The following is a 26911-nucleotide window of genomic DNA, read 5'->3' on the forward strand; positions in this document are numbered from 1 at the left end:
AGGGTAAACATTAGTTAAAAATGTGTACCTCTAAGTATCAGGTATTTGAAGATGTCATGTGTTTCTTCAATAAAAAGCCTTCAAAGATTAAAATAAAGGTCACCAGCCCAATTCAGTTCTCTGGTTAATGCTTTTTGCTGGTTTGATTTGATCCAGTTGCCTAATTTTACTGGAGGACAGCCTATGGAACGGGCATCAAGAGAAAACAACTTGGCACAACATGCTACCTAATCCTGGGTTTATTTGTAGCCAGTGCCATGGAAATTGGCTTGGTTTGGGCTGTGGGGTGTCAGGGAAGGCTCTGCCTGCAATCAGTCTGTGCAGTCACATGTGGGCTGCTGTACAGGGAAGTGAAGGATCATCTACTGAGCACGTCAGTAGGTAGAAGCAGAAGTGGGATATAGTCAGAAAACTGACTGCTATGTAGTCAGTCAAAAGCTACAATGACTTTGCTTTTTACCTATGTGCATGTAAACGAGATAAACTTTTTTTAATGCCTTCTTTTATCTCAGTGCCAACTATTTCAGGTGTGTTATAAATGAAAATATGAGGCTTTAAAAACACTGAAATTTTACAGCTGCAGCATGTTGGTAGTCCAGGATTTGTTCTTTCTCACACAGATTTGAAAACACAGTTGTGCTGTGAGCTCAGTGCCTGCTTTTTGAAGGATAAAATGGTTTAACTGATCTTATTTTTACTCCCAAACCTAGGTGCTGTTTAAACAATACCTGTAAGAGCAGTAACTGTAGCAATAATGTCTCACTACACTGATCTAATCTGAAGCTAGTAGCAGCTGCAATAGTTATACCCTTTAGCATATATTATAAAGGCTTTCCCTTGATTAGGTCAAAAGTGCTTGAAGGCTGTTGATTTTTGCTCTGTTTTAGGAGAACACACCTCTTTTTAACACTAATTGCTCAGTTTGAATTCGAATGATCAGGTGAAGCAAATGTATTTGTGCACCTGATTACCTCTTTATCTGGTCAGAGATAACACAAAAAATCCCCTTCTGATTCCTGAGGTGCTGGAGACTCTGTGGTCTGGGGTGTTGCGTTGCTCCTGCCCGGTCACACATGCAAGGTGGCTGTAAACCTTTGCAGTGTATCTTAACAAAAAAGTGGTGGTGCGGTGCTGTTTCCTGACATCCCGGAAAACAGCTGCACCTATGAAAATGCCTGTTTCGTGGAAATAATGCCTGTGTGCTCATTAGGCTGACTGGGGAGTGTTGCCAAGTAACTCAGGGTAACAGTGGGGCTGTATGGATCCTTTATGGTGGTTCCCGGTCCCTGCAGAGATTTCCAGATTAGTAACATGGAGGTGGGAGAGGCTGATCAACTAAGACACTAGCAGTTCAGCCCCCGCAAACTTAACTTTTGTTGAGAGTTTTTCGAGAATGAAATTGGATTAGACCCAGGAATGACGTATCCTGTTTGATTTCTTTTCCCCTTATACTCTGACAAGCTTTGTGTTTAGGCAGGCTTTTGTTTCTGGCTCTGAACTACTTTAAAAAAATTGGGAGTGCGTCTCGGGGTGTCGAGGGTGATATGCTTGCATTGACTGGCGAGGTTTAGGTCGAGCTGCTTGCAAGTGCTTTGTTCTTCTCACCACCCCCAGGCCAATTGTACAACATGCCCGTACGGTTTAAAAAGGAAAGGGGGGGGAGGGGGGGGGGGGAGAAACGCTGAGTAATGCCAGCGGTTTCTCAAATGGCTGATGCAAACCTGGAGAATTTGCATCATCATTCAGCTAGAGTAACTTGGTATGACAAGAGCTTAAATACAAGTCCATGCGGAAGCTGAACTGGTTTCCAATGATAGGGCAGTACCACAGTGTGAAAACGCAGGTGTTTCTGAGCTGAGCTTGGATCACAGGAAGGGCTCACATACTCTTAAAGAGTTTGTTACCTGTGTGTAGGAGCAGCTGGAAAGATAAGAGAAGACAGAGGAAGAGACAAAGTAGTTGCCTACATAGAGGGGAGGAAAAATCCCCTTCGGTTTCTGCTGAAAACTTTTCTGCCTGTGCTTGCCAGCAGTGTGTTTGTGGCACTGTAGCATGTTTAGGAAAGCTGCTGTGGCCATGGTCTCTAATGGAAGCTACTTGCAGGGACAAGCTAATGGCAAATTGTCCTCTATGGACAGCAAACAGCCAGCCCAGGAGGGAAAAGTTATGCTGAAGAAGAAAGTGACACTTATGAGGGGGATATCCATCATAATTGGCACTATCATTGGAGCTGGCATCTTCATCTCTCCCAAAGGCATCCTGAAGAACACAGGCAGCGTGGGCATGTCCTTGACTGTGTGGACAGTATGTGGTATCCTCTCACTTTTTGGTAAGTCCCTGAAAAGTTTCTAATTGGTCTAGAGGGGCAGCTGGTGAATTATTGTGATTTTTTCTCTGATTTTATGATTGGATAGGAAGTCAGAGTGCAGAGCTTGAGCACCAATGGAACTACAGATGGTTTGTGCTGCATGATAGTTTTGTGGAGGGTGCAAAGATTTGCAAGCCTTGTCCCCCCACTCATGGCACCAGCTGGTGAAAGTTGGAAGCTTTTTTTTTTTTGTGGGTCCCTAAAGGAACAGGAAAACCAAATGTGCGTTTTTCCCTGTAGAACGTGCTGTATGTATATTTTTCTCCTGTTGTGAGATGTATTTTTGGTTTGCTTGTAAAGCCCCTGGCTGTGGGATGAGCATGATGCATGAGCACCACTGAAATGTTTAGACAGCTCAACCTAGTTCCCTAGAGGCTACAGCAAAGTCTGAGAGGAATAATTCCCACTGTATGTAAGATGTATTGGCATGAAGGGGAGCAAAACAATAATACTAATAACCCCTTTTCCCAGCTCTTTTCTTCCTTCCTTGCTCATGAAGTTCCTTTGAAAAACTGGGCTACAAAAAACTGTGATGGAAGCAAATTTACCCTGGGAATTTTATTGCTAGCCTGCTTATTGTAGGAGTTTTTGCTAATTCTTTGTGTGCTTGAAGAGTGTTGAATTCTGAAGAAGTCCAGTTAAGTTGTTCTGTACACAAAACCCTCATTCAGAGTGGAAAACCCTACCCTGGCCTCTGTGGGACAGAGGGTTCATTGACCTGTTTAATAGAGTTAATCTCAAAGAAACTGAAGAACTAACATGAATATTGGCTTTATTTAAAAAGGAAACTACTTGTTTACTGGCAGGAGTGAAGAGGACAAAGAGGACCTAAGTGTCTACTTAATAGGCGGAACATGCAAATGCCACCTTGTAAATTGGCTCTGACCTTAAAAGAAATATTCTTTACAGGCTAAACCAACCCAGGCCAAACAAACAGTCCTAGTAAGTTTGGACCCATCTGGGTGAAATCGTTAATGTATGGGTACAACGTGCAGCATAATCTCTTGTACAAGTGTGGAAGTTCTGCCTGCAACAAAATTCTCCTATCAAGAAAAACCTCAGATGCTATTTGTAACCCTGTCAAAAGACCTTGGGCTTTTATGTTGCTTAACCCAGAATTTGCTTAAGCACAGAATTTATGGCTGTAACTTTAGTAGTAGTAATCTTCTCGCTGTGTAGTAAAGCTTCTACAAAACATAAAAAAGCTTCACAAAGAAGCCAAACCAAAACAAGAAAACCAAAATAACCCCCTCTCTTTTATCAGACAGATTTTTTTAGGTAATTTTCCAGACTTCTAGATGGGAAGAACTGTGTAATTTGGCACAGCAAAAGATAGTATCTTGCTCTCAGGATGGACCTGTTACAGTTTGTTTGCTTTTTGGTTGTTCTTGCCTTTTTAATTTTTTTTTTTTTTTTTGGTTCCCTGCATGACTTAGTTATAGTTAAATCACATGTAGAGATCATGTAAGGTCTTGCTGAGGCTGTGTTTATAACATATATTAAAACACAATTTCATTTCATCCTGAACCTCAAAAAAAGAGGCTGGCAAAAGAAAATGCATAAACAGCTCTCTTTGATGTGGCTGTAAGGGTTCCTTTAAACACATCTTCAGGTAAGCTAAAGAATAGCAGATAAAAGTTGCCACATTTTTGCAAAGCCTCAAACAAAACAAATTAATAAAGCTGGAGAATTTGTCATCATGTGGTACAGCTTTAATTGGCTTTTACATGTGATATGGTTTTGACAACTGTAGTTCTTATCTAAAAGTATGTGACATAAAGATGTGCAGGGAAGAGAGCTGAAATGAGTTAATGTATGTTTCTGATCTTAATTCTGTGTGATGCAGTGCTAACAAACTTTATTACTGTTCATTACTGGCTCCTCAGAGTCGTCTTCCGAAAGGGCTGCCTATGTTTTTTGGTTGTGGAACACTATTGATGTGGTCCACCTGTGAAGCTGTGAATCCCCAGCTTTGTAACTAGCTGATGGTTCCTGACTTTTCACTGCATTTGTAGTACACAAAAACACTCCACCAGTGTTGAAAAGCTGTGACTATGTCACCCCCTGAGTTTTATATGTAAAATGTTAGGAGTATTGTTGAGGAAAATTCTTAATCTGAAGATCCTGCTTCCAAATTTGGGCCATTTGATTGCTTTTATCCATGGCTGAGGAGAGGTAATACAGTTTTTAGACCTTTAGAGTTTGAGCCAGGCATCTCTAAGGCTGAGAGGAGTAAATCAACCTTTGATAACAAGTGTGTCAGAAATCTTTCATTTAGCAATGCAGTCTGGCTACCTGGGAAGTAACGTGTCTAGTATAACAACCCACTTTCTTGTCCCTCTTCACAAGATGCATAGTAGTAACAACACTTACTGCAAATAGCTTGTCCAGTGGCTTTAAATATAAGTGGATAAATGGTTTAGTTTACTACATGTCTAGCTGAATGGATTAAAACTTGCAAAATTCATTGGAAAAAATTACAATATATAAAAAGTAGTTATGATACCATAGCAGCTCTGTTGTTTAGGCTATAAATTATTTGATAGGTATTTCTGGATATCTCTCATGTTGGCCCTGTTGAATTCTCACAGGTGCCCTCTGCTATGCTGAGCTAGGAACATGCATTAAGAAATCCGGTGGTCACTACACCTATATCCTGGAGGCCTTTGGCCCGTTACCTGCATTTGTGAGGGTCTGGGTTGAACTACTCATCATTCGGTAAGTGTATCATGACTGTTTCTGATGGCAATGCACTTGTCAGTCACAAAGAAAAATCTCTTCTGTATCTTGGGCAAAAAAAATCAAAGATATTTTGGTCAATTAACTGTGTTCTTTTACTATGATTGCTTCAGAGGGTTTAAAAATGCTATTCTACTCATCAGCTTTGAAATGTTCAAGGAGATGTGTGCATATATGGGGGAAATAAGAAAACTCCCTGCCACAAAAATCCAATTAGTTGCCTTAATTTTGCTAAGTTTACTATTGATAGTCCATTGATGTCACTAATAATGTTGTTTGTCATACCTAGATAGAGTACAGAAAGGGGAAGTCACCTTTACCTTTTCGCAGTCTTAGCACTACCTTCTGGAACAATTACTGTTGTCTCTGGATACAGGAATAACACCTGGTGAAACTACTGTTCTGTAGTTTTTAGAGTTAAGGGCACCGCGTATGCTTTGTATGTCAGATTGGGCCCTGATTTTTTGTTTTTGTGGGTTGTTGGGGAACTTGATTCTTACTTTGAAAAACACTAACTAACCAAATAATGAAACATTACCTTCACATACCTAAAATGTCCAATGTATTGCCTTGGTGTGCAGCCTTTGACCTTGTGCAGAAGAATTACAATATGAAGATGTTGAATAATATAATATAAACTTTCATAATGTAAATGGATCAACATAGCAAACTCATGTGTAGCCTCTCCTTTTATTTTTGCAGTTTTGCTGACTTTGGAGATCTCGATATGTGTAGAACAGGGCAACTCACTTATACAAAATGTCTTTGGGAATGCTCCATCCCCAGCTCAGGCTGGTTAGCACTTCTTTCCCCTCTGTTCTGCAATAAGCAGATTAGTCACAAATGAGGCACAAGCCTCATTTCAAATCATAACTATGTTTACATAACACTGACAGGTTCTAGCATGGACTGTTGAGTTTAAAAGTGCTGACGGTGCTGAGTCATAATGAATCTATAAATCCTTATGTTGTTTCCAGGGGAAATAATTTTGTATGTCAGATGGTCCAACACAACCTCCCCACCAAAATGAAACCTTTGAATTAACTGCATAATTTCCATCAAACGTGATGAAAGGGCAGATGTCTCAACTGTATGAAACTTCTGCCAAAAAGGACAATCAGGAAGTGGATTGAGACCTATGTTTTCACAGTGCTGTGAACAGCTATATCATGTCACATCAGAGAATCAACAAACAGGAACAATATTAGAAATCCCCCTCTTAATCTGCACTTTGTTTGACAGAGGCAACTTATTAACTCAGGCACAAACACCCATAACAAAACCAGGCATTGTAAATTCCTTTCCTCACAAAATAATTATTTTTTTAATGTATGACGGTGTCCCAGGAGTGTTGTGAAAATGCTTCTAGTAATCGTCATCTGCCCCACACCCAGAAAATAGTCATGTTGCATGGGAGAGAACATCAGTGGTTTTTTTAATCACCCAGTCTAAGAGGCAGTGAGGAAGGCATACATGTTGTAACTTGCAATGATCAGAGCAGCACTGCTGAAACTCTGTGTAGAGTTTTATAGCTGACTCCTGCATCAGGAAACTAACTGACTGCTTCTATCAAAGAACTTGAGACCTCATGTATGTTAATTTTTTGTTTTCAGCAGATGAAGTTGCAGACACACATCTCAGCTAGGCTGGTTTTTCTTATGAAAGATTGCAGGATTATCACACTTATAGGCTGGTGGAGGAGTAACAACCAAAACAGACATTTCTTGCTCTCATATATCTCTGTAAAGCTGCTACTTGACAGTGGAGAGCACACTTAACTACTCTGCCCACTTACTGAATAGTTCTGCCGTACACTGCACTGCTTCTTACCCAGTGCAACTGTGAACCTTTTTCTCTCCCAAAGCCAGGTTGTATTTTATATATATTTATATACCTTTGAAAAACCTCCAACAACTATTTTTCAAATAAGTGAAGACAGCAGTGTGAATGCGTTGTCTGTAGAGCTTCACTTGGTGGTTGCTAAACAAAGGCAGGAGGAGTGTGCTGCCAGGTGCCTGACTCACCTGTGGTATGTGCTGGGACCCTGTGCCTGGGCCTCATCTGGTGTCTTCCTGTATCCTTGCCCTTCTGTGGAAGCTGGTTATGCACTTGCTACCTGCTCCAGAACACACAGCTATTGAGGCCTGCCAGCCTGCCTGTAGTACTGTAGTCAAAAGGAAAAACAGAATGAGTAAGGTTGGAAAAGACCACCAAGAACAAGGAGTCCAACCATTAACTCAACACTGCAGAGTCTGCCAATAAGCTACGTCGCTAAACATCCCATCTGTGTGTCTTTTTAATATTGCTCCATTCTTTGAACTTCTACCTCCACTAATTGACAGCATTGCCAGCAACATCTCCCCCATGGAGAGGGAGAGTCATGGTAATGTCGGAGGCAGAGCTATTAGAGGTGTAATTTAGGAGCTCTGTTTTTAGAAACAGTGGTGTGGATAGCAGTGACTGCTTTTTTTAAAAGGCTTTTCCTTGAAATGGGAGATCAAAGTCCAAGTTATGGGGAAAGAAGCTGGGACTGAGGAAAAGAAGTCTTGGACAGCTCCAAAGATCTGATCTTTCATCTGATCTAGAGCACTCCAAAACTACTTATGGAAGGCTGCATGCAGTACTTAAAAACTAGATGCCTGGTGATCTCCTGACACTAGAAGTATTGCAGTAAATGTCTGTGAAAATCCAGACAAAATTTGCAAAGCCATTTGCTGGCCAGTGAGAGGAACATCCCCATGCATGGGAAATGCACATGCAGCAGCCCTTGCTTGTCCATGCAGAAACTTACTGAGGAAGATTGTTCTGTTCTGTGCTGTTCTGCAGCTTGGTCCAACACAGTGTGTGACTTCTGAGTTGAGTCATAACACAGAGAAAGTGAGTTTTGTTTCCATGGTGCAACTCCCTTGTGGAAAATTCTTTTATAGTTCAATGGAGAACAACAACGTCTCTGCAGAATTTCTACCCTGTTCCATAGAATTTTTATCAAAATTCTGTGAAGTGAGGTGTGGCAGGTTTTTTCACAAGAAATTTGGATGAATTCTTGTTCAACTCAGAAATTCTTTGAGAATCATGTGCCTGTTGTCCTACAGTGTATATGCGATAAACCACAGATGCCACCAGCTGTCCTAATGAGGGTGAAAATGTCCTTCTAAATGGAACATGAACAGTAACCTGCAGACACAGGCTAATTTGCTACTAATATGTGTCAGTGCTGAGGCTTCTGACAAACAGTTAGCTTTTCTCAAATAGAAGGGCTGTATGAATATTATGAGCATTTCAAATTTGTAAATGCAACAGCTTTTTGGGTGTTGGAAAACTTAACTCTTACTATGAAAAACACTAGCTGGCCAAATAAAGAAACATTGTCTTTCTTCGTATTCCTTTGTTTTATGGTATTCTATGGTATACTACAGGGATTTTTGCTTTCACCTGTAGTGCTAGGAAATCCTTAGTCAATAAAAGGAACAAATTCTGTTTGTATTTTAGAAAATCCCATTTGGACTGTCTCAGAATTTATTAAAAGACCTGAGTAGGTTTTGGATACTTAATTTAGTAAACCAGAATGCTCAGCTTGAATGAAATTAATTTGCTTGTGTCTCTGAGGGGTGAGATATATATGGCCACTGAAATCCACTGATTTTTGTGCAGGGTGTTGCCAATGTAATCCGATTACTGGCTATGTTCACTTCAAGTGAGTGAATAAAGATTTCTATTGATACTTTTTGGTTTTGATTATGACTGCTTTGCAACATGGAAGTTGTAAGAGACAACCTGATAAGAAGTGTTGCTGTCAGATCAGAATCACTGAGTAGTGCTGCATTCAGAAACTGTGGTACATGTCAGCAAAGCTCAAAGAAAGCACCAAAATTAAGGTTCACAGGTCTCGGATAATGAAGTTACAGTGTGATCCAATAGCTGTGTAACTATTGCAGATTAATTTTGTGACCTTGGTTTTTTTTTCCACTCTAGCCCTGCTGCCACAGCAGTGATATCATTGGCATTTGGACGCTATATCTTGGAACCTTTCTTTATGCAGTGTGAAATCCCAGAACTTGCAGTTAAACTTATTACAGCTGTCGGCATCAGTAAGTATCCAATTTTAGGTTTCAGGGAAAGGTAAAGATTATATAAATTGAAAAAAAATGAGCAGGTAATTGTTTAAAGTAAATCATTAATTACCATGCATCGAGTCCCAGGGGCACCTGTGTGACATTTTGCCTGGGTGTGGGTGTTTGTGAACAAACACAGGAACAAAAAGAACAGCAGACTTTATCCGTGGCAGGGAAAATCTATTGTCAAGGCTGATTCTGTTGCCACTTGAATTAATGTCCAAATTTGCTTTTTGTAGAAGCAATTTCAATCTCTAAGAGATGGTGAGGTAATGCCAGAGATATGCAAGAAAGATTACCTGCTTTAAGTGTTTTGCACTACCTTAGATTTAGGAGGCAGTTAAATGCCAGGTATGATGCCATGAAGAAATGTAGTTCTCTTGAGTGCAGACAGACAACATGAGGTCATCTTCCCCAGTCCCACTCTTTCCATCCTGGCAATACTCCTTGTTGAGGCGCTTGTAGTTCAGAAAGCAGGAAGCAAATTTTGGGAGCAGAACATTCAGCCTGGTGCATGGTTGTTGCTGGCTTGTTGTCCTACACTTGCTAACTTTGTAGTTAGTGTAACAGGGGTCATTTAGGGTTACAGAAAGCCAATATTTGCAGTGGAAAGAGGGGCACTACCGTGAGAGCAGAGGCTTTACAGTGTACCTGGGCTGGTATGGAGGATGCATGAAATGGGAAGGCACAAAAGATTATGGGAATGGCATTCTAGAGCTTGTAGCATTAGAGGCTTGTTTCCCTGTCTTTCTGGTCACTGGTGAGGATAATCCCTGTGGGCACACTTTGGAATTCAGCTGTGCTGGGAGGGAGTGCAGAGTAGACCTGAGTAATTAGTAACAGATTGTTCCTTTCAATTTGCTCAGTGCACATATCAGAAACAAAAAGACTGGAAAAAGGAATTAAAACATGCAAAATGATCAAAGGCCTACAGGAGACCCCTTTAGTTTTGCACAATAATAGGTTCAGATGACTCTTTCTTCAGGGCAAGGAGTTCAATTTACATTGCAATTTCCAGCCTCCAGGTTACTGTGGCTTTTTGTGGGAGCTCACTTGATAAGATTTCCTTTCTGGCTGGAGTGTTAAAAACATATGTGACTGCATTCCTTTCTAACTTAATTATGCATAAACTATGGGTTTCATAGGAGTAATTGAATTAGGGGTTTTAATTTTGAGGTCAGTGATTTTTTACAGCTACATCTGTCTAAAACATTTTAGTGCAAGAGTGAAACATGTTCAGTAATGTTATGGTCACTGAGACAGAAGGAATGTTAAGTGAGGACTGCATCGAAGTGTTTTGTTAATTGCTTGTGAGTCAAGCACAATAGGTGAACAATTTGAAATATGTTTTTATTGCTTTTAATTTAAGTGAAAATCTGTGTGATAAGCCAGGGCTTGGCAAAATAATTGAACAAATAAGTAGCTTTGCAGGGAAGGTGGAATTAGGCTGAAATAATCACAGCCTAAAGGGAGAAGGGAGGTTACAGCAGACACTCCTGTACAGAGTGGGTCTGTATGGAACAGGTGGGATGAACTGGCATTTCACTGAAAGGAGGGATTCTTGTAGAAAACTTGTAGTGGTGAATGGGATGACACTGAGAAAAACAGTGATATATCAGACTGAGACTTTATTCTTTGCAGTATGCTCTCCAGTGGAGTTCTATGTGTAGTAGTTCTTAGAACTTCTGCTGCACTTAAGCTCAGTGATCACAGAGTGTCTGGTTGTTAATCCTTGTAGGGTAAGAATCAGATGCTGTGGTGGTAATTGTTATGAAAGTTTGGTATTGGGTATGTAGGCAGAGCGATAAGTAAGATTAAGTTGGTGAGCTGAATAGACACTCTGGAGCCCTGAAGATCTTACAATCCAATATAATGGTGCAACAAATAGTATCACTTCAAATTTTTAGTTAATCAAAAAGTGAAATGACATGCATTTTTTCTTACCCATGTCTGGTCCCTTTTCCTTCCTTGCCTGATGAGAGAGCACTGGTCGTGTATATGTCTTTATTGCAAAGGGAAAGGCAGTGGGATGCACCACTGAACTCTCTCCCTGGGTAAGACTTTGTTCTATTGTTTTAACTTGTCATTTCTTGTTGTACGAGAAAGAAGAGGGAGGAATTTTGAAAAATATCCAGGTAATCCCCTGATCCCAAACACAATCAGTATTATCTAAACAATTTCTTAGAAATGTTTGTCTAAACTGGTCTTAAAATCTGCAGTGTGAGAGTTTTTTTAAAACATCACTAGTATTGTAGTCCAGTTTTTTCTATCCTTGTCACAGTACAGCTTTTCTCTTTCCTTTTTTTCTTTTTTTCTCCCCACCTAAATCTCTATTGATGCATCTTAAGCCTATTATTAAAAGGTTCACTGAGATGGATGCAACCAGGATTATTTTGGGGAGTGGCAAATACTATTGCTTCTCTACCAGCCACCAAAAAATATTCCTTGTAAAGGGCTACAGCCATTCTACTCTCCACCATTTCTCCTCTGTGCCTCTTCAGTGAAAAAGGAATGATAGTGCAGAGGAGATGTAGATCAGATGAGAGTTAAAATGCAACTACTAGACATGGTGACATTTAAAAAATCTCTGTTCTTGCTTTATTATTTATAGGAAAAGGACATATGCTGGGCACAAAATTCCCCTCAAAATCACCTGTTCAGAGCAATCTTGAACAATCTGTAAAAGAAAATTTTATGTTCTCCAATATGCTGCTTTTGTTTTTAGTTGCCTTTATTATGGTTTTTCTTTTTTTAACACCACCAACCAACCAAAATCTCCAAACATTTCAATGTCTCAGTAGAGAGAAGGATGCTTGTGTGGAGTCTCTTTTCAGATGCCACAGCTTTCTGAAGCAAAACCTTCCTTTTTTTTTTCAAACTTGGAAATCACTTAAATTCACTTGGTGTTTCTTAAGCAAATCTTCAGGAGGAGAAGAACCTAGATCAAATACTGGATATGCAGATATCAGTTTGTCAGAAAAAGTCAGTAAACTTTCTCAACTTGGTTAATTTAACTGTATGTGAAAGAAGAGCAGACATCTCAAAGATTTTTATTACAGTATACATTTCATAGAATCATAAAATGTTTTAGGTTGGAAAGGACGTTAAAGATCATCCTGTTATGGGCAGACACATTTCCCACTAGATCAGGTTGCTTAAAGCCCCATCCAACCTGGCCTTGAACACTTCCAGAGGCAGGATATAATTACTAAAATTTTATGAAAATAAATGGACAGGTAGGGGAGAGAGAAGCTGGATGTGCTTCAACACAGGGAAGGACAGCTGCAGAAAATGCAAACAGGAGACTAGCCCTTCTAACTCCCCACTCAGTTCCAGCAGGACAAAATAGCTCCAGGACACAAAGCAAAGAGATGTTGTCCATCTTTGTTCTGATACTGAAGGGAGTCTTTTTAGGAGAATGAGTTTAAAATTCATTTTCCTCTTGAAGTGAAAGTTGGTAGACTCCTCCATATTTATTGTTTCTTGACATAAATAAATATCCTATCACCATGCCTCTCATTGCAAAAAAGGCCCTATATTCATCTCTTGCTTTATTTATATCTATTAAATATTTTCCTAATTGTAAACTTAAATATAATGGTAACAGGAAGTGATAAAATGCACTGTGCAAAGATATCAAACTCCTCTATCAATATGTAGCCCAAATAGGAACTGAGCCTGTGCCAAACTTTTCACATGGCCTCTGTACCAGAAAGCAGATAAACAGGTTTCAGCCATTAAAAACTGATACTGAAAAACACCACCTCACTTATTTTTACACTGCAATAATATATAACTTCCCTCTTTCTTATTTTTTTTTTTGGGAAGTCTGTCAAAAAATTCAAATACCCCAAACTTTGGCTGTTAGAGGTAAAGTTATGCTTGAAAACTGAGATTAGCTGTACAGGTCTATCAGTGCTTTTTAGAAAATGTTCCAGCCCCGTTTTATTGGTGTCTATGAGTCTATAATTAGATGCCTTTTTTTCCCTTCATTGAGGCAGATGTTGCAGATGCCACTCTCTACTGCTGACAGTTATCAGACAAGCAATTTACATTAAAATATCTATTGGCTTGCAGGAATATGCTCTGATATGCTCTTACAAATATGCTCTGATAGGTGCTTTTGTGCTTCCTGTGACTTTTAATTGGCTCATTAGGGTCTGCAAATTGAGGGTATTTTTTGGCATTTTTTGAATGCCTTGACCCTAAAAGTCTGACAAGTTATGGGAGAGCAGTTTTCTTGGTCTCCTGATGAGGCAATGGTACATATATTCTGAAAAGTAAGAGGATGTAATGCTCACTGCTGCTTCTCCCATTAGGTTTTGTTATTCATCTATAGTTGTGTGTCTGTGGGAAGGAAAGAGATTGTGAAAAACATGTTGGTGTTTCCATTGTGTTTGACTGTTATGAACCCCATTTTGTTCTCCCTCCACACTCCTCTTGGTTAGGATTCATCTTGGTTTTATCAATGTATTTAGGTAATCTATGTTCCCCATAGAGTCAGTGGAGAAAGAGGAAAGAGGAACTTCCTGAAGGTAAACAATCTCATCTGGGATAGGCGTCTCACAGAGGTATTGTTATTCTTCCTCTGGAGCTAACTGTCTCTTCATTGAGGATGCAGCCACACTTAATGTCTGACTTTTAGTTAGAAAAGTTAGACCCGAGTCCTCCTTTCACTGTCCTTTTTCTGAGAAACTGCTGTTCCTTCTGATATTTGCTGTGATCTCGTATCAATGTGTCCGCAATCAATTTCTCTAAATATCTCCAATAGTCCCTGTTCTGAAGACTAATGGCCATAGTCCCAGAATATAATGTCCTTTTTGAACCCTGGCACAGCTGTCATCATCTTTTCTTGATTTTTAGCAGTTTTCTTCATGACTCCACTTCCCCATTGCCTTTCACTACCCAGTTACTAACACAACCAGTACTATGCTGGTACGTGATGCTAGTGTAAGCCCCTCATTTCTAGACAAGTGTCATGCACATTAAGACTAAATTTATTATTATGAAATACTACTACTATTATTAATAGTATATAATAATCTATAATGTATATTATATAATATTATATTATAAAGAAGGCTATAAACTCTTATAGCTTAATAAGTACAATAAATTTTTCTGAAATTTTTCAAGCACTTGTAAGCACTTAAGTCTCAGCCCTGCAGCCTGAATTACTACTAGAACAGTCCTCCAACTCTGCACTTATTCTTATGAAGGACCATCAAAGGACATTTGTATCAAGGGACTTTTACAAGGGCAAGCAGTGATAGGTGTCCTGGTTTCAGCCAGGTCAGAGTTAATTTCTTCTTAGTAGCTGTTACAGAGCTGTGTTTTGGATTTGGAATGAGAATGGTGTTGGTAACATACTGATGTTGGGTTTTTTTGGCTAAGTCCAGTTTATCAAGGACATAGTCAAGGACATTTTTTCCCTGCCTCCATGCTTTGCTAGTAAGGAGGTTAACAAAAGAAACTGGGAGAAACTGGGAGGGGACATAGCCAGGACAGGTGATCTGAACTGACCAAAGAGATACTCCATACCATAGAACATCATGCCCAGCATATAAACTGTGAAGATTTAAATGGAAGGACATCTGATCTGGGTTTGGGAATGAGGGGTCTGGCTCTATTCAGTGGTTGGTGAGCAATTGTATTGTGCAGCACTTGCTTTTTTCCCTTTTTGTTACTATTATTTATTTACCATTATTACTGTATTTTACTTTGTTTTCAATTATTAAACTGTTCTTGTCTCAACCCACAAGTTTTACATTGGCTCTTCTCATTCATCGGTGGGTGGCAGGTGAAAGGGGGGAGTTGAGCAAGCAGCTGCCAGGTTTAATTTCCATTTGTGCTTAAACTGTGACAATAGGATGAGGGGAAATGGCTTCATACCGTAAAAGGGCTGCTTTAGATTTGATACATGGAATAAATTTTTCTGATGTAGGTGGTAAGACACTGGCACAGGTTGCCCAGAGGAGTTGTGGCTGCCCCTTTTCTGAAGTGTTTGAGGCCTTACCATCCAGTAACATTCTTGTATGTGTATCAGGAAGGTGAAACCAATGCATTAGAAAACCTGGAGGAGCTCTCTCCACTCATGTTACCAATCTGACCTGTGTAAGGTGACAGACTGATTGCTGCAGTCAACTTAAACTCTGGGTAAGCAGGATATCAAATTGCAGATTCTCTTACATGAAAGAAATCCTCCTTGAAATTTTCTTGTGCTCTGGTCCATGCCTAGGCTTCCCTTTCTACAGAATAAAAATATGATATCGTGAGTCTTCTAGGAAAATTAAAATAAGCAAGTGCTTGAATATGGCACTGGATTTTTTTATAACTTAAAAACTTTCAGTGAAATTAATATTTTAAATATATTTTGCTTAAATGAAAGTTGTTAGTCTTACTGCTAATCAAGCCCCAGGAAAAGAATGGGAGGCTAACATTCATTAGTAACTAATATTCATCAGCAACCTAAAGGGATCTTTCAAAATTTAAATTAGTCAAGATATGTCAGTGTAATATTGGAACAATAGAGCAATGAATCAGGGCCCTGGTATTTTTTGTTCCCTTTCAAATTCAGGTATACAAGGAAGTAGAAAAGCAAAAAAAAAATAAAAATATTTGGGTCTCAAGTGAAACTTTGCGGAAGTCCAAGTGATTTCATTGTGATTTCAGAACACTTCAGCTCTGAAATATGGTGAGATACAGAACTGAGTAAAGATTTTGATCTTCAAGATCCTTTTCTGGTGAAAAAATTGTGTTAGGTGATGTTGTGAATATATAGTGACTTGTAAAGAGCTTATTTGAGAGTGGGACTGTCTCTCTCCCAAATAAAAAATTTGGAAAAATGCTTTCTTTTTTTCCCCCTGGAATTTTTATTTTATTTAAAAATATATTAAAAATTCACTGTGATCCAGATTACTTAGAATTTTCTCCCTGTTCCATTAAACTCAAACTACTTTCTGTTGAAATGAGAAGATATTTTTAATATTTTTTAACCTCACTGGTAAAGAGAAACTGTATAAAAGACTTGAGATAAATCAGTGGAGTTTTTTTTCCAGAAAGCCTGTGCCATGCTGGATTTACAATGCTAGCTCCTACAAACTAGCAAATTGTGTTTTTGTGTGTCTCGAGATCTGTGATGTGGCTGATGATTTACATAAACTGGTACTCTTGAGAGAGCTTGAGTTACAGGAGGATTGAGATGAGGAGCTACTTCATTAGCTCCATATGATGGCAAGAAAGAGAAGAATATGCTTGACCATGTTTCCCTGAAGCAGCAGGGGAAAGAGATTTTTTTATCTAATAAAATGGCTCCCATTTTCCATTCTTTAGGGAAATTTTAATTTTCTTTTTAATATCTAAACTCCTTCTGTTTAAGTAGACTAGAATAAGTGGCACTAAAATGACAAGACCTGCCCTCCTCCTGTCAGTCAGTGCTGTAGGAAATGCTAGAAGATGCTGTCCCTGACCCAGAAGGAGATGTGAGCTGACCAGGCAGGATGAAAAAAACCCTTCTCTGACCTCTCCACATGCTGGTGAGCTGCAGACCTGGGCTTTGTTTTCAATAAGTAAAACGTCTCTGTTTCTTCACTGATTGCTAGAAAGGGTGGGCACAGCACTTGCACTCCAGCCCTCCTGCATCTCTTGTGCTACAGCGAAAAAGGGGGAGAACATGGAAAAGAGGAGCAGAGATAAAGCAGTTACAAATTCATGTGTGGCCTAAACAAGGGTGAGAAAGTTTAATATGGTTATTAATTGTTATTGTTTTATGAAAAATACAAATCTCCACTCAAAGCAGCACAGACAAAGAAATCTGGAGTGACAAGAGTTGGGCAATTAATTTCTTTCCTCCGAAACAGGGTCCTGCCAGTCAGTTGTCTATTAGCAGCTGACAGTTATGGGTCAATGAAGCTGTAATTTGGTGTGTCGGGACAGATGGATGGTCAGTGCAGTGGGTGAGTTATAGAGGCTCAGCTCAAGCCTTTGGTGTGGTACCTTGAAGGGGGATGAGAGAAGTGGGAGGACAAGAGCTGGAGAAGTTATCAGTGTGTATTTCCTTTAATGCATCAGGATCTGTTGTTTGTATGACCTCTCTGCTGGCAAAGAATTCTTTGAAAATTATTTCTTTCTGACTTTTCTTTATCCCTTCACAGCACTGGTGATGGTCCTGAATAGCACAAGTGTCAGCTGGAGTGCCCGCATTCAGATGTTCCTTACCTTTTGTAAGCTTGTAGCAATTCTGATAATTATAGTCCCTGGAGTTATCCAGCTAATTAAAGGTACGAAATGAAAAGTAAATGCTTTTAGAGAGCTTTTATCTTATTTATACCCTCCACAGTCTTTCCCCACTTGCCTCTGCCACATAATGCTTACAGCAGCAAAATCTCTAATTAGTTTGTGCTTGCTTAATTGAGGTTCGGTACTGTCATGTCATTAATTAGAGTGGAACTACACTGGAATGAACTGGTATTTCCTTCAGCATGTCAATAAGACTATTCTAATCAGACTTCCTTTTCAAAGGGGCAAATAGACTGCTCTTCTCTGTAATCTGTCTTTGGCCTGAACTTCATGAAAGGGGCAGGATGGGATTTAAAGGCAGATGTGCATACACCTCCCCAGAGTATGTGCCCTGTCCAGGCAGGATGTCTCCTCTAACTGTGCTAGTCCCTAGTCATGGTACATGTGTGTGCTGGTAGAGGGGGCTCACAATTCACAGAATCACAAAATCATATGGTGGTTTGGGTTGAAAGGGACCTTAAAGATCATCTAACTCAAAACCTCTTCCACTAGGCCATGTTTCTCAAAGGCCCATCCAAAGCCTTGAACACTTTCAGAACATCCCTAGCTTCTCTGAAAAATCTGTTACAGTGCCTCATTACTGTCACAGGGTAGAATTTTTCCTAATATCTAATCTGTATGTGCCCTCTGTCAGTTTATAGCAGTTTCCCCTTGTCCTGTCAGTCCATGCCCTTGTAAAGGCCCTCTTTTCACTGGCAAGTGCTCAGCTGCCTGTAGAAACTTTTTTATTCCCTGAGAAGCAGGTGTGAGATGGTGACAAGCCCCAGGTCATCCTCCTTACAACAGCTACACAGAGTATAAGCAGCCATTAAGCATAGGAGGCAGAGTAGGGAGGGAGCACTCTTGACTGTATTGGTGACAGATTTTACCTAATGAAAACTATCACAGCTTTTGGTTATGTCCCAGGGGATACTCTTTTCTGATGCTCACAAACCCTCCCCCCCAGGTGGAGTCTTGTGTTAGTCAGTGTTATAGTAAGCTCTGTTTCTCAGGGACAGATGGCTCTCTGTGGTTAATATAGACTCTGAAATAAAAGTTTTCCTGTGTAGCACTCTGCTGATTCACTGTTTTTGTTTTCTTGTTTTTCCCTTTCTTTCTGGCATTTGCAATGCCATTTCCTGTTGCAGATGACACATGAAATGTGCAAAATTTCTCTCGGTTCCTATCTGCCCCACTTTTCGTAGACCTTTGGAGCATGTCAAACTCAGGTTTGGTTGGGGATTGTTGCCCTGAAGTAGTTCAACTAGTGTCCCCGAGTCTCCACTGGGACCTTCCTCTGGCCACAGTTTCTCCCTTAACCAAAAAGTCTATGCTTCAATGGGAATTTTGACTGAGTGCTCAGTCAAAACAGAGTAAAGGGTAGAGGATGTGACTCATTGCTAATTTAACTCTGAATTAATTTTGTTCCTGCTCTGTATCTGTGGAGGATCATTGCTTCTCAGGAAATTTGGGATATGGTGGGGACATAAAGCACTTAGTAAATGAATAAGAGTGTAACAAAAGTCTTGCATATTTGCACTTATAAATATGTAGATAATTCTTAATTGATGTAATATTAGTACAGTATTGATTATCATGGTTGGGAGCTACTAAACTAATTTTTCAATTGTAGAAATGTTTAAAATTTTGGGTTTATTTATCTTATAAATGTTGCTTCTGAATGAAATGCCAGCAAAGTTCCTTCTGATTAAAATGTTGAACAAGTGAAATTTTCCACATCAAAAACTACTGAGCTCATTCTGCTCTTTCACGTAAGCTGATGTAAGTCACTGCTGGAAATGACAGAGCAGTGAGTGTCATCAAGCTCAGAATGCTTTGAAAAAAACTAATAGGTCAAATTCTCCTACTGCATGAATACAGATGCCACAAAGCCTTTTTGTTGGCAGATTATGGCTGCAAGGATTGGGTCAGAATTTAAGGTCAAGGGCAGAACTTGATGTTAGTGAACAGCTGGCTGAATAAATGTTCCATGATGTGTTATATTTTTTAAAAAAAGTAGTTATGACCAAAAAGCTTATTTTTCAACACTTTTTTGTTGATTTTACAGGAGAAACACAGCACTTTAAAAATGCCTTTGCAGGGAATGATGCCAGTATTATGGGATTACCACTTGCTTTCTATTCAGGAATGTATGCCTATTCAGGCTGGTAAGTGGATAAAAGTTATATATATTTATCCTGAAAACAAACACTAGTATGCTCTAACAAAGACATTTATTTTATGAAGCATTCTACATCTTCTGCCAAGCGACATCATACAACTAGGGTAGTTCTCACTACTGTTCCAGTATATGCTCAGTGGTCATTGTGCAAGCAGCTCTGCAAAGGAAAGATATTTCTTTTCAGTGTACAATTATATAAACATGCACTGACAACCAAAATAATCAAACCACAATAAAGGTATAGTCTTCATTTTTCATTAAATACTTTAATAAAATAATAAAAAAGAATAAACTAAAGCTTTATTTTTTTTTAGTCAGTAATTACATAAAAAATAAATCTGTTATTCTGTTACAAAGTTGTGTGGCCCTTAGCCTTGCTTTGTAAAAGAAGTATTTGACAAGTAAGAATCAGTGAGATTGGTGTGGGCCACAAAACAGAATAAAAATCTCAAGATTTTTACATTTCTTGCTCTGAGAGATTTGAAACTTAAAAGAAGTGCAACTGGCTTCCACAAAAGTCAAGTGTGATTGACTGTGAGCAGAAGTATGGGAATCTACCTTCAGGTATTCTGCTTAGAACTTTCAAGTTCTTTCTCTCTTTCCCCTCCAAAGTACACAGCAACTGCTTTGTAAGGTGCTGCCACTTCTTGAATCTGCCTGTACAATTTATTCATGCTCATGAGGGCTCCACATTGTAGTGCCAAAGGGCTTTTGCAGCAACAGTGTTGGAGGAAGAAGACAGACTACAGTGCACAGAGTGGGCTTATTTTGAGAGAGCTTTGTCTGCAGGTCTTCCCTTTGCTTTCCATAGGCTCATAGGCAGCCAGGTTCTTTACCTTGCACAAAAAAACGAGGGCTGCAAGATAAGGGGTTTATTTATTCAATTTGGAGGGACAATGGGCTGAGCATTGGAGTTCTCTGCCCATCTGTAATTCCCTGGTTGCAGGAGCATTATAAATCTGCATACTGAAGTATGAACAGAACTTTATATATTAAATGGCAGCAGGGGAAGAAACCCAAGAGAGTCCAAAGCCTTTATCTGCAATAGATATATATGAAAAGAGCCTGGCATTTTGAAGCCTCAGAGAAATGGAATTGATTATGTGGACCATCTCTACTTCCCCTTCTCTTCTATAACTGCTTTTGTCTCTCATATCCAATGGTTTCTCACTTTTTAAGTATTAACCTAAGTTTTTGTATGAAAGCAATTTAAAAAGCTCTTTAATATTATTCAGAATTTCTTGTCTGCAAAATGCTTCATCAAAATACTGTTATTTTTCTCATATACCTTTACCATTTTTCACATAATGGTTCAAAGCCTTTCAATTAAAAATATCTTTTTTTTTTCTCTTTACACCTTCTGACTTTTATTTCAAGGTCCTTATTTGCCACTTATAAAAGAAGTTAGCAGGAAAAAGACCTATTTTGGCTAGTGGTTCTTCCCGGCTGTCTATTTTTCTTTGTCATCACCTAAATTCCTCACCTCAGAACATGGAGGAGCAGATCATTAAGTGAAGTGTCAATATCCTTGCACTATCAGTTTCATGGGGCTAAATCAATACAATCAGCTGGATGTGAAGGAGTGTAGCAAGCGTTGATGATGCAGGTAGAATTTTATGCATAGCTCAAAAGACTGTTAGCTTTTAACTGCTGACTTTTAATGATACCACTTTGAAGAAGAAAAGAAAAGCAGTATATCCTTCTGTGTGTGGGTTCATCCTACCAAGAACAAGTGTAGACTATTAGGTATATAAAATGCTGTCTGGAAAAGGACAGGTGGAGAAAAGAATGCAAGGAAACATGTCTTTGCATCAATGAAAGGACTGATGCTGGGCTATCATAAACAGTTTGTGTTGAAAGGGACCTTAAAAATCATTTTGTTTCAGCCCCTTGCCAAGGGTAGGGATAATTCATACTAGACCGGGTTGCTAAAAGCCCCACGCAGCCTGGCTTTGAACACTTCCAGGGATGCAGCATCCACCGCTTCCTTGAGCAACCAGTTTCAGTGCTCCACCACTCTCACTGTAAAGACGTTTCCTCCATATATCGGTCTTCTGTGCTCTATGCACTAGGAAGTTTAAAGACAAGTACTGATGTTTTTGGATAAGGTGTGACAAAGAATTTCATGCTTAGTCACAAAATCACTATTTTTAAAAAGCCATCAGCCACCATTAAGTTGTTCTGCTAACCCAGTTCTGCCCCAAGACTTGACATGGGGCAAAGCTCCCAGACTTTCTGTCAAATCAGTTACCTGTTTATTCAGTGCAGCACTGCTGGCTCAGATGCCATTTGTCTTTCTGCACAAGAGCAGAAGACCAGCATAGGCACTGTATTGACTGCTCTGTTTAATTAGACAAGATCTGACTCTAGGCCTGTCTCCAAGCCAGGAACAATTGTGATCCAGTCAGGCACAGACCTAGTGCTAATAAATGTAGGACAGAGGGTTCAGTGACCTTGAGGCTTATGGTTGCTTTGTATGCAGGGCTGTGCCTGGTGAGCAGTTCCTATGAATTCCCATACAGAGCTATCTCTTGAATGCTACTGGAATATGATCAGAGTGCAACCTGTACTGGAGGTTGTCCAAGAGCGTGCAGGGCTAGCAGCCTGTGTTTGACATTCTATACAAGTTCTTGGTTTAGGAGGGGTTTTTCTAAGGCTTCAGCTATTTGTATTGTTAAGAAGCCCTTGCTGAGTACTCTTACAAGACTTCTTGCCAATATAATCTGAAACCGTAAAATGCAGCAAACAAAAACGGAATATAAAATTTGAAGGGGGCATGTGGTGTGTATGTATATAATTAGAGTAAACCATTACCTCCCTAGTATGTCAGGGGAAAAAAGTAATTACACACTGACTTTACATAGTTATTGTCTCTTTCTTTTCCCGCTTTGTTGTGTTTTCTGAGAAATTCCTTCCTGAGTGTGGAGATCAGGGAAGGTTAAATATCACTCTCTCCTTAATCCAAACATGAGCCTGCAAAGCCTTCTGTAATTAACAGCAGTGATTAAAATAAAAGCATCTTCTTGATTCTTAGTGAAAGAAATACAGAATAAAAATACAAGAATATAAGAATAAATCTTATAATACATTTTATAACTATTTTCTAGGTTTTACCTCAATTTTGTTACCGAAGAAGTGGAAAACCCTGAAAAGTATGTACTTAATGTTTTGCTTGACTTTTGAAAAATGGTAGTGGAATTTAAAATGTTATAAAAGTAGTGATCTTCAGAAGTTCTGTATGCTGGTCAAGCTGCTTGCCTTCCAGCAGATCTGGTATCTATTTGAATTGCAAATGCTTGAAGATTTGCTATTTTTGGTCTTTTGTGACCTTATTATATATTCTGCTTTTATGTGCACAGAAAACGGAAAATTAAGTAGATCTCTAGGGCTCCAGTTCTCCCCCTCAGCATACAAGTAACTATCAGTGTCTCCTTTCAGTGGAAGTTACTGATATCCTGTCAGGGAAATCTTGCCCAAGAAACTTACCTGCTGCAATACTTGTCAGTTTTGCTGTGTTTAAATATTAATCAAATACTTAGTTCTACTTATTTTAGTTGTCTCAGAAATGCAGGATCTTGAATACACATCACAAAGCATCCAATCTAATTAAACCGAACATGGGATATGGGTCCAAGCCTGTTTCCAACCAGAGATACTCTCACATCACTTGCCTGTAAAACGTAGAAAGAAAAGTTACCTTGTTAGGGAGAGTTTAATTTGTTCCATCTATTTTGGTAGATATATTTTGGTATGTGGGGCCAGTAATAAAAAGCTACTAACGTTTTCTAAAAGTTAGAGAAAATAAGCCTTTTCAGATCAATTTGCTTTCTTTCAGGAAAAGAAATTATTTACTTGATAAAGAAATTAATGGCTAAATATAATTTACTTGGGTTTTAAAAATAAGATAGCTGGCTGGGTACCAAGTTATTTTTTATTTTAAAAGGACCCCCAGCACTGTACACTGGGATAATATGAATCTGAGACATATGGGGAAAGAAAACCCCAAGCCATTGATTCGGAGCATACAGAAGGTTTTTGTTAGTTTCTTCAAAGTTTGAACCAAACCTGGTGCTGTTTCAGAGGTCTGAAAATCATTATAAGGAAATGGATAATAAAACATGAGGCTGGTAGAAAGACTGGCAGATTTCCATTGTTTCAGTGACTTGGAGATGGGTTGTGTGTTATCAGTTTCTTTGATGTGATCAGGATATGTAGAGTGAGAATTGTTTGACTGGAATCTGAGACATCCAGACAGATGCAGGTAGAAAATACTGCATTAATATTTATGAGTAATCATTATGGCAGGTACCTATGTACACATGGCTTTTTCACTGGTAATCTTTGGTTCTGATAAAACACCATTTTAGGAGTTGTGGTTTAGTAAAACATGACTCTGGATGTATTTAAAATGTGTAGATGTGTCACCCTGAAAAATTTAAACCTTCTGATAAAGTTTTCATAGTTTTAGTTACTTTCCCATGGAAGTTCTATAAACATAACTTGTTTATTCCTTCTAAGAAACTTCTTTTGATGGACATTTCACATGACCAGTGTGCTTGGGAAGGTGGAAACTTGATTGTCCAATCGCTGGTCATTGTCAAGAATCTATAAATAATGGAGTCAGAGAATAAAGTGGCTTTTTCCTGCTCTAACACTGAGGGACGTTCATGTGAATCATTTTGTGTCCTTTAGCAACATAGATGTACTTGGGGACCTGGTTTAGTGGTGGACTTGGCAGTGCTGGTTTAATGGTTGGACTGTATGGTCTTAGAGGTCTTTTCAGACCCGAAGGCTTCTATGCTTCTAAGTGATTTGTGTCAGTGGAGATCAGCTGGCTAAAGATTCCCTGGCCTGGGACACACATGAACCCAAGCTGGATGATCTGAGGTTTAACTACCAAGGATCTGTGCTTTTTATAAAATCATGAGAGGCAGACATTAAAACCTACACATTTTTTTACTTTTGAAAAATTGCTGTATGACAGACAGATTTTAAATGTGAAACTAAGTGTAGGAGTGAAGGGATTCTGGTCCAGGACATCTATTACTTCAGGAAATTCTGGGGAGATAGGTTAGGAGTCTTGGTGGTGTGATCAAATTCAGCTAGAAGCAATATAATTTGTAAATTATCATGCAGTTACCATCAATACAGCGTGATCTTTTTAAACATGCAGATGTCTACATCCTTTGGGACTTCTCATACACTTCTGTGTCTCTGCAGTTCTTTTAACTGGAATTCTTGGTAATTTTCATTATAGTTGTTTTGATATATGTTGAGTTTTTTTGTGATTTGAGCCAAATGAGTGCCTATTTTTGACCATTTTGCTCTCTGCTGCATAGGACAGAAAAACATAGTTCCTCTCTTTTTTAAAACCTAAGCACCCCTTAAAGTATGATACAGCTCAGCTAAGAGAAGTGATGCTGGTTCAATTCTGATGGTTTTTTTTTTCCATTGCTATAACTTTTTAATTCTGTTTATTTTCTTTCTCTTTCTTCTGTGCTGCTTCTGCACTTCTCTTCACTCCTGGATTTCTCAGCTTCTCTGAGCTGAACTCCCTGAGGATACTCCCTCACAGGGAGTGCCGCTTATCGCAGTTCTCTGGGTCAGGACGAAAACTCCAAAGCTCGTTAGGATCTTGTTTCTTGTGTTTATTAGGATGTTATCACAAAACTTGGCAGGTCTCTCCAGACTTTCTGCACAAGTTTAATTCATCTTGCTCTTATGGCTCACTTTATCCTTGTAGGCACAAAATGGCTCTGAACTATGCAGTTCTTTTATATTTATACTTATTCTTAGCCAATTAACAATAGACACATATATTATTTTTATTAATGACCCAATGACCTAACACCTGTGTGCTGCACTGCAGCATTTTCTATTCAATCACTTACTATTACCCAAAAAACCTCTAGAAGAAGAACATGAAGAAGAAAGAAGAAGGAAAAGAAACAATGGTCTAAATCCTCCATCTTGTCTTCTTCTTTCTAAACTAGCTTAATCTCTAAACTAAGTTTTTCACCCAGTGACTTAAGAAAATTCTCTAATCTACACACTTACACTTTTGGCTTTTCTATCTAACTTTAACAGTTGTTTTCATTTAACACTACAAAAACATGCCCATAAATTTCACGTTGTATGAAATTCAGTGTTCTTCTGGATGTCAGAGCTAGGCATCAGAAACAAGGGCACACACTCTGTGTTTCAGACTCCAACAAATTGCAGCTGGGATGTGAGGGAGGAAGACTATCTTTTACCACCTTGGAAGAATTTCTCTGTTCTCCAGGTTATCCTTGGAGAACTGCTGAAGTTATTTGTGCTGCTAGTGAGGATGTAGTACTGGAGGGCAAACCACATGCCCTGGCTGGTTTAGTGTATTCCAGGATGGTGCTGGAAATGAAACAGCTCAGTATTGCTAACATGTTATATAATAACATGTTATTGTGATAATATGTGCACTGTTATCACAAGGCTCTTAAAGCTTCCCTTCATCAGACTTCCTCTTGAGGCTGCACTTTGAGAGGATGAATAGGTGCCCAGTTTTTACAATTTCTGTGCAAAGGTATTATATAGAATAGAAGAGAGTGGGATTTTAAAAATTGCTAAATAAGTGGCAGGTGAGGGTGAAGCAAATGGATTATTACTGTCTGTGCTGACTGAGACCTCTGCATCACCTGTAAATGGGGATTCTGGACTCCTTTGAGCTGAAATAAGCAATTAAAAGAAAAATTTGGAACATATTTTTTTTATCTGGTTGCCACCTGTGAATGGCTCTGTTGGAAAGATGTCCTGAACCAAGGCTGCACAATCATTGTTCCCAAAGCTACAGAGCAAGTGAATAGTGTGGATTAATCTCAGTGACAACTGCCTCAGCTCCCACTAAATCCAGTGCAAATGTTAGATGAGCCACTAATTGTTCTGCTGTTGTAGGCATATATTAAGACTCAACTGGTTTTTAATTTTTTATTTATTCAATTTTTTTAAAATTAAAATGCTGTCTTTCATTCTTGCTGTGAGCCTTATGTTAAAGGTTGCACTGAGCCACCTGGCCTAGTGGAAGGTGACCCTGTCCATGGGCAGGGGACTTAGAGCTACAACTTTAAGGTCCCTCCCAAACCGAACAATTCTGTGATTCTACTGTACTGTATTTCTTTGTAGGTATGATGTAGCTTATTTTAAAAAGGAAGAGGAAAGTACAGGCTTTAACCACTTAGAGCTTGTAACAGCTCCAGGTAT

General features: G+C 39.1%; 1 protein-coding gene across 1 annotated transcript in view; it reads left to right on the top strand.

The window, feature by feature from the left end:
* Window positions 1–1257: 1257 nt before the first annotated feature.
* SLC7A11 (solute carrier family 7 member 11) overlaps window positions 1258–26911 on the top strand; it is a 72479-nt gene continuing 46825 nt past the window's right edge. Inside the window, exons 1-6 of the mRNA XM_015625812.3 lie at window positions 1258–2329; window positions 4960–5086; window positions 9080–9195; window positions 17373–17498; window positions 19565–19664; window positions 22786–22830. Of these exons, the coding sequence (XP_015481298.1) occupies window positions 2053–2329; window positions 4960–5086; window positions 9080–9195; window positions 17373–17498; window positions 19565–19664; window positions 22786–22830 (791 nt within the window). The 5' untranslated portion in view covers window positions 1258–2052. The remainder of the gene's footprint in view (window positions 2330–4959; window positions 5087–9079; window positions 9196–17372; window positions 17499–19564; window positions 19665–22785; window positions 22831–26911) is intronic.

Source organism: Parus major, chromosome 4, assembly GCF_001522545.3.
Source record: "Parus major isolate Abel chromosome 4, Parus_major1.1, whole genome shotgun sequence".
NCBI lineage: Eukaryota > Metazoa > Chordata > Aves > Passeriformes > Paridae > Parus > Parus major.